Raw genomic sequence first — 8,454 nt, 5'->3', positions numbered from 1 at the left:
CTATCGGATGCGTCATATTTCGCAATACAATTGCATAGACGGTTATTACCCTAATCTATACGCCAAACTATTTGTATTCAGAAACTTTTCCACAAACGTGTTCGGCTTCTTGAGTAATGATCCGAAGGTGCAGTACCAATATGTGCAAAACATGCTGATATATTGACGCACTGTAAAATGTGTCCAGATATTTAACGTACTTTATATTTTTTATCATAAGTCAATACCCTGGCAAAAGGAGATGCTTCAAACACGATAAAAAAAATAGCCTCAACTCTCCAATATTATGTAAACGAAAGGTGAAATAACACCAAAAACACCTGGCAGATTTATTTCCAATGTGGTTCTGCATTCTGCAAGAATTAAGTTTTTGTAAAGAGATGCATGTCCAATAAAGTCTTGTGAAAAAGAAACTTCACAAAAAATGACGCCATCTTTCATAGAAATATTGAATAAGGTGGAGCGGAAATGAATATGTATCCCATCATATTTACTTCCTAACCTCTTTACATTACCAAGGTTACCGACTGTAGTGGACTGAAAATCCCATTTTGAACAATTGATTTAAAATTTAAATAATCAAAATAGTCTACTTTTGGTAACAGACATGCGATGTGGTTATACTGACAATATTAGGCCATTGAAAGTACACTTTAGAGCATTTTTAAATTATAGAAAATAAACCTCCGTGGATTAATAGGGGTCATAATATTTTCGCTATGTCCGTTTTTCCCTTATGTTATACAGGATGCTAACATATTTAGTTAATGACTCAGATACAATTTTGGTCATTGGACCAAAAGTGAAGGTCACAGGGAGTAAACAATATCGAATTCTTCAGCACTTGACACCTTGATAACATTTTGACATTGATTCTTTATTAGTATAGTAGAAGTACAAAGTTTAAGGGGTTACTTGGTCAAAGGTCAAGGTCACATGGGCTCATTAACATGTTATCCTTTAACATTAAACATCTTGATATCTGTTTGACGCAAATCATGATGGTTCTCTATGCATATACGATCCTTTTTCTTTAGTGACTATAGGATTGCTCGATTCCGTCCGTTTGTCCGTCGCAGTTTATATCCGGTCAATTCCTTCATGATGCACGGACAACTTTATAAAACAACTAACCACAAGAGTTAACCACATGAAGACAATATGTGGCGTTCAAGCATCATAACCATGGCTCACCGACAGGGTCACAATGTACTTATGGACATTTTCTTTATGTTACGTGTAGTGACGGTGCCGTTTGTCGTTTGTGGTGACTCATAGTTTCTTAGATGATTACCGGATTTTAGTTCCCTTCTCGGTAAATGTTCACCTCATCCGGGCAACACGCATATCTCATTTTTCAGCCTCGCCAACTGAAGGACATGGTCACCATTCTTGGCAACATTATTGTGTGTCTGCCCCAAACAATTCCTAAACCCTTTCAAAGATTTTCCTCAAACGTTGGTCAAATGCTCAACGAGTCAAGACAAAATGCAGAAACAATGTTTCATGCGCATTAGTTCAAAGCCTAGATCATCATTTAAGGACAGAAGACAATTGTATAAAACTTATTTATTTTTGCAATTTTGACAAAGATAACCTATGAACAACTTAGCCGAGCTTAATACCCTTGACTGCAGGTTCCTAGCAAACACACGACGTCGAGACAACGTTGGACTTTGACAACATCGTTGCTTACCATAATTTAACTTCGGCTTAACGTCGGGGCCTCGACGTTGTACGGACAAATGATATATGTCATGTGCTTCCGGACCAGAATGAAAAATCTGACCCGAGGGCACGCTACGCAGCGTGCCTGGGGCTCTAATATTACTTTCTAGCACCGGATATGCATTTCCGTTGAATTAAGCCCTGCTGGAAAACTCTGGTACCCACATGCTAGATAAATCACGCGATCTGACGCAATTTTTTATTTTTTATTTCTTTTACTATACATTTTATGGAAGAATAATTATATATTGAAAGACGATTTCCATAATCATTAAATAGTTAGTATGTTTCATTCACTACAAACGTTCATTCAATATGATGTCTTTAAAGGATTATTTTGTTTTGTTTTGAAGCGATATATTTTATAAAGTAAATGTTTAATGGAAACCATCAATTGAAATACCATAATAATACTTACATTAAGTGAATAATAAAAGAAATAAAAGAATACTTACAGTCCGTTGAGTACACGGGCTCTCAGTCCGTTGAGTACAAGGACTCTCAGTCCGTTGAATAAAAGGACTCTCAGTCCGTTGAGTATAAGGGGTCTCAGTCCGTTGAATATTATGGCTCTCAGTCCGTTGAGTATAAGGACCCTCGGTCCGTTGAGTACAAGGACTATCAGTCCGTTGAATATAATGACTCTCGGTCTGTTGAGTACAAGGACTATCAGTCCATTGAATATAAGGACTCTCAGTCCGTTGAGTCCGTTGAGTACAAGGGCTTTCGGTCCGTTGAGTATAAGGACTCTCGGTCCGTTGAGTACAAGGACTCTCAGTCCGTTGAGTACAAGGACTCTCAGTCCGTTGAGTATAAGGACTCTCGGTCCGTTGAGTACAAGGACTCTCAGTCCGTTGAGTATAAGGACTCTCGGTCCGTTGAGTACAAGGGCTCTCAGTCCGTTGAGTACAAGGAGTCTCGGTCCGTTGAGTACAAGGGCTCTCAGTCCGTTGAGTACAAGGACTCTCGGTCCGTTGAGTACAAGGGCTCTCAGTCCGTTAAGTACAAGTAGTCTCGGTCCGTTGAGTACAAGGACTCTCATTCCGTTAAGTATAAGGAGTCTCGGTCCGTTGAGTACAAGGACTCTCAGTCCGTTGAGTACAAGGGCTCTCAGTCCGTTGAGTACAAGGACTCTCAGTCCGTTGAGTAAAAGGGCTCTCAGTCCGTTGAGTACAAGGGCTCTCAGTCCGTTGAGTACAAGGGCTCTCAGTCCCTTAAGTAGAAGGGCTCTCAGTCCCTTAAGTAGAAGGAGTTTCGGTCCCTTAGATGTAATATATAATATCGATGTAGAACATATTCGATATCAGAGTGGTTAAACTGTGCCCTTGAGAGAATGAAGGAATTGTTGTATGTTGGTGGATTTGTTGGGTATTGGGTTCCTCAAGAAATGTTTGGTTTTTGAAAAAAGTGTTAAGTGCATTTGCATTTTCTTTATTGTTATGTACCATTTCAGAATTGATAAGTAGGGGAGGAATTGATCGTAAACCGGAGTTCGGACACATAAATTGTTTGACAGTAGACCACCAATCCTTTTCTTTTTTTTCTTTTCAAGAAGTGACTTAGAGATAGTATCAATGTGTGTCTCTTTAGCGTCTCTTATTTTGGCAATTCTAGTGTTGTTTCTTAATTCTTTGAACTTATTCCAAACAGATGGTAGGTTATGTCGTTTAGCTTCCCTGTATAACACTTTTCTTTTACGAATACGTATTTATTTATCTGAAGTGATCCATCTTGGTTCCTGAGGTATAATAGTTACTGTTTAGTTTGGAACGAACCTTTTAGCATCTTCAAGGATGTGTTACGAGAGTAATAACATTTGTGACCAATCCCAATTGAAATTTGCAAAATATATTCTGAGATTATCATAATCAACTTGGTCGAAGTGCCATACTAAGCGAGGATAAGACAAAAACCTAGGTTTACAAAATTTGAAAAAAAACAGTAAGATAGGGCAATGAAATCGGACATGGTGGTCGAATAAGGGATCACCAACTTCACTGAGAAGTAAGCATCTAGTGTGCTTTTTTTCAATACCAAGTCACTTATAGACGATGATCTTTCTGTAAAATTAGTTGGCTCATCAATACTTTGAGTGTGATCATAATATTGACACAATACAACTTTTGGGATTTAAAGTCTCCAATCAGTACGTCGTTTGATAAACCAGTATTAAGAGCCATGTCGATTGATTCCTAAATGCGAAGATCTTGGGGAGCAGTTGTGTTTGGAGGTCGATAAAATAGGCCAACCAACATTTTGAGGTTGCTTTTTAGGGCTAGTTTTATCCATATACATTCGATACCCAAGACTTCGAGGTCTTGCCTTCTCGTATATATGTACGATACATTTTCCTTAACATACAAGTTAACACTGCCATGGTTGTCAAAGAGACGATCTTTGAGTTCGGTAGAGTGATAAAGCAGAAAGAGTAGGTCGCTCGTATCGATGAATGCGTTAGCCAAGTTTCACAAAATGCAAAAATGTCAAAATCGACTAGTTCCGTCCGAATTAGATCTACTTGACTAAATAGAGACTCTGCGATTAGTCAGATGATGATCGAAATGTTGAGTTCGCTTGGCCTGAATTATATGCACATCACAACTTTGGATCACAATAATTGGAATCCAAGTACAAATGATACATGTGAATGCTAAAGAAACACAATGATTAATAAAACAAGCATTATTGTTAAACGCTAGTGAGTGTGTGGGGGGATGGATGTGTGTGTGCGAGCGAGGCTCCTGAAGTTTTGAGGTTAACAAGAGGAGAAGACATTCGCCAAAATCCACAATGTCAAAATAGAGCATTGAAGCGGCCTAATATTGATTCAACAGTAAAGGTAATATGAGTTATTTTGTGACACGAGTGTAATATAGCAAAAACGTTCCGAAATCAGGATAACGAGAATAGAAGAGTACTGAGTTCATTGATGCTTACTGTAAAATGCGTGACGTTCGGGAGACACAGTGTAAAAACTAGAGAAGGGTAGGAAAAAAGGTTACAACGGTTTATTGAATTACATTATTGAAATTCTAATATTATTCAAACATCATGAAGTAAATCCTTACCCCCAAACTCTTAGTTTGGTTGCTATTACTGCCGCGTCCATTCATTTTTGCAGACGTGTTTAACATTCAAATAATTATGAATTTGAATATGCCATTCTGATTTAACCAACGCGTTTTTGTACGTACAACTGTAAGTGGTGTATACGGTTATTACACCAAACGATATCTGTGGGGAAAAAAATACAACATTTCGAAATAGTACTTATATTAGAATATCCATTGAAGGCAGATGAGACGTCGATAAGCCAAATCTGGTCTTTTATGGACACAACTTTTCCATTCTTTAAAATGGTCACTTATCGATGAACGCAACATCTTCGGATATTTTCGGATCGTAATTCATTGCATAACAATATACATGAGAGCTATTGATCTTGTTATTGGTTGTATTGTGTCTGCAGGTCCCGAAAAATTTAGATCAACATTTTTAAAAGTGTTAGTTTATTATATTTTTTAATATATTGGTACCAGAAGTGTTTCAAATTAACGTTTTAAAGTGATTTCAAGTGGTTGATCTTTTCCCGCGTTATTGTGACTTCATTTGAAAAAAATGTTTCCGGTTTGTCGGGTCGTTCTATTTACAGAATGGGTAAGAACGGATTACTAAAAGGTTTTCTTAACTGAAATGAAGTATTTTTTTTAACAATTCTTGAATGAAATAAAGAACTATTGGTGTAAATATAAGGTATGAATTGCGGGGTTGATGTCATTATCGAGGATATGAACGCAATTGGGTTGGTCAAAGTACGCGTGGAATCCTTCGGACTCCACACACATTGACCAACCCAATCGCGTTCATACCCCGATAATGACATCAACCCCGCAATTCATTCCTTAACAGCACCTCATTTTAGAATCGATACGATATCCAAAACCTATGTAATGAATAAAAAGCGTGAAACCTATCTTTTTTAGTTTTATTTCATAAATGATAAGACCAAATGGTTTTACTGAAAATCATACAAACGAGATGAATGGTTTTCATCGATGCAAAAGACTAAACATGTAAAATGAAATACATATTACATGATACATTATTTATTTGTGAAAATGCTCATCAATATTGACGTCATTTGTTTTGCTTGCTCACATTGAAATACCTAGCGTAATATATATGCTGCATTACAAACTAGCTCAATAAGAAGAGATAAACCCACACTGTCAAATGCTTATGCGTCTACATCAAGCGTGAACACTTTCATCCCACTATCCGTCTTGTTGGTGATATCCTCGCTTGCCCGCGATGTCGTCGACCCCCGCTCCGCCCGGCTCAACTTCCGGTGGACCTTTGCGGCTGACGTGTTTGTGTTAGGGGCAATGAAAACGTAACTCTGGCCATTTGTGTCTTGTCGTGCTTTCTCTTGACGGATCTTTCTCCTTTTATTGCAATACTTGAAAGATACGAACGCCAATAACAACATAACTAAGATTACGCCAAGAGATGTTCCGATAGCGATTCCCACAGACTTAGCATAAGATACCTTTGTGTTGTTGCGAGGAGGTTTATTTAGATGTGTATCCATACTTGTTTTCTTTGTGAAGCCGGTTTGTGGCACTGTTATAGTATGTGTTGATATTACATCGGTTGTGGTTGGCTCTGTGGAGAATGGCTCTGTGGAGAACTCATCTTCGGTATGATGTTTACCGACATCAAAATAACTGTAATGATCTTCATCATAAGTGTCTTGGTATTCATTGTTGGGGTAATACTCGCTGTAGTATTCGTACTGTGGTGTTGTGAGATCGTCAGGAAGTTGCGTCACCGCGGAGGGGTTTTCTGGGGTACTCAATAAATCCTTGATTGTGATGTCACCCAGATGGCGTCCCGGTCGGCAGGTCAGTCCCTGTAAAGCCAGTGATTCCTTTCCTTGTTTGTAGAGCGTTAATGATGTTTGCATGTCACAAGTGAATTCGTTTCCATTTAAAGAGATGGATTCCAAATTCGGTGCTGCTTGCAATAAACCCGTTAGATCTGTTAGGTTTGTCAACGAATTTTCCTTAAGATTCACTGTTTTAAGATTATTAAACTGCTTTCCCATGATTCCAACATTTTTCAAAAAGTAATGAGTTATATCCGGACTTTCTTCAAGAGCAATGCTTTTAACATTTAATACATTCTTGAAAAAGTTTCCATATATTTTATCATGGCTTATCTTCACAAAGGACATTTCTAATGTTTCCAAATCGGTCAAGCCAAGAAAACAGTCTGGAAATATTGATAATAAATTCAATCTGTTAAGCGACAGATACTGCAGCTCAACAACTAACAAGAATGTGTTGTCTTTGAGTACTTGAATGTCATTGTTTTCCACATGAAGCTCTGATATTCCTTTCAGATTTTGAAACATTGAAGCATGAATGGATTTGAGATGGTTTCCACGAATCGACAGGCTGTTGAGGTCAGTACCGGGCTTGAAAGCGTCTGATGGAAACATTTGGATTTTATTATGATCAAGCAGAAGCAACTTTATTCCTACCGGAAATGGTCCAGGCACGGTTTCGAGGATGTTGTTGCCTAGTAGTAAAGTGCTAAGTGAGCTTAGTCCGGAAAATGACCCGTACTCCACACTTTCAAGTAAGTTTCCCTCCAGCACCAATGCATTCAAACTGTTTGAATAAGCAGCCATATCAGATTGTCTAATTGTCGAGATCCTGTTGTGTGACAGTTCAATTAACTGTGTTGAGACCGGAAGATACCTCGGGAAGAACCTCAGGTTGCAGTGGGAGAGGTTCATCACACGAAAATGGGTGCTGTCTAGAGGTAGAATGTTGTCAACAGTGGTAAGGGGATTGTGGGCAAGGTGCAGCGATGTCAGGTTGGCATTGTGTCTAAAAGTTCCCGGAAGCAAGGTAGCAATATGGTTTGAACTTAGCTTCAAATGTTTAAGAGAGGTCAGTGTTGAATAGGCATCTTGTGAGAAAAGGAAAAGCATGTTGTTTTCAACCTCTAATTCAGTCAAAGAAGACAGTCCTACCAACGATTTATCCAGCGATACAAGCATGTTGTCGTTCAGTATCAAGGTTTCTAGTTTTCTTGTGTTTGTGAAGTCCCCAAATTCCATTGAATTGTTTCTAATATTAAGATGCTTAAGCTCGTCTAAATTCTGCAAATACTGCGCCGGTAGCGCTCGAATAAGGTTGTTTTCGATTCGCAATGTTTCTAAAGACGTTAGTCCGAGAAGCACACCACTCAGGGTTGATAACTTGTTTCCACCCAGATTCAAGTAGAGAAGATGTTTGAGAGCCGAAAACAATCCTGCTGGCAGCGTGGTTATCTTGTTGTCGCCCAGATTCAGTCGTTTGAGCATGATTATATGATCAAATGCTCCAGGCTCGATATAAGCGAGTTCAGAATTGGTAACAGCCAGGTCGAGCAGCAGAAGGTGGTCTTTCAATGAGGTTGAGTTAATGCTCGTGAGCTCGGCGTTGTTAATAAACAGCCCGTTCGCATTTCTTGGGATAGACGAGGGAAAACTTCTAACATGTGAACACTGGATGGATAGAAAGTTTTCACGAGTTGAGTTTTCTATACAGCCTGCCTCTAGGTTTGCTATTGCAACGTCTGTCAGTAATAGAACAACCACTGTGAATATCCTAGCAATATCCATCATTTCACTATGAAGCCAACCGCCTTAATATAAACGGAGGCTTTTTTAAA

General features: G+C 38.7%; 1 protein-coding gene across 1 annotated transcript; it reads right to left on the bottom strand.

Moving 5' to 3' along the window:
• Positions 1 to 5,699: 5,699 nt before the first annotated feature.
• Positions 5,700 to 8,454, bottom strand: LOC128207193 (chaoptin-like). The gene has a single exon (XM_052909988.1). The coding sequence runs from the start codon at positions 8,405 to 8,407 to the stop codon at positions 5,966 to 5,968; it is 2,442 nt and encodes an 813-aa protein (XP_052765948.1). The 5' UTR covers positions 8,408 to 8,454; the 3' UTR covers positions 5,700 to 5,965.

Source organism: Mya arenaria, chromosome 11, assembly GCF_026914265.1.
Source record: "Mya arenaria isolate MELC-2E11 chromosome 11, ASM2691426v1".
Taxonomy (NCBI): domain Eukaryota; kingdom Metazoa; phylum Mollusca; class Bivalvia; order Myida; family Myidae; genus Mya; species Mya arenaria.
This window is presented reverse-complemented; position numbering and strand designations above follow the sequence as displayed.

Bases quoted from the DNA above. Each gene is read 5' to 3' on its own strand.
- LOC128207193 (XM_052909988.1), bottom strand. From the start codon at position 8,407: ATGATGGATATTGCTAGGATATTCACAGTGGTTGTTCTATTACTGACA.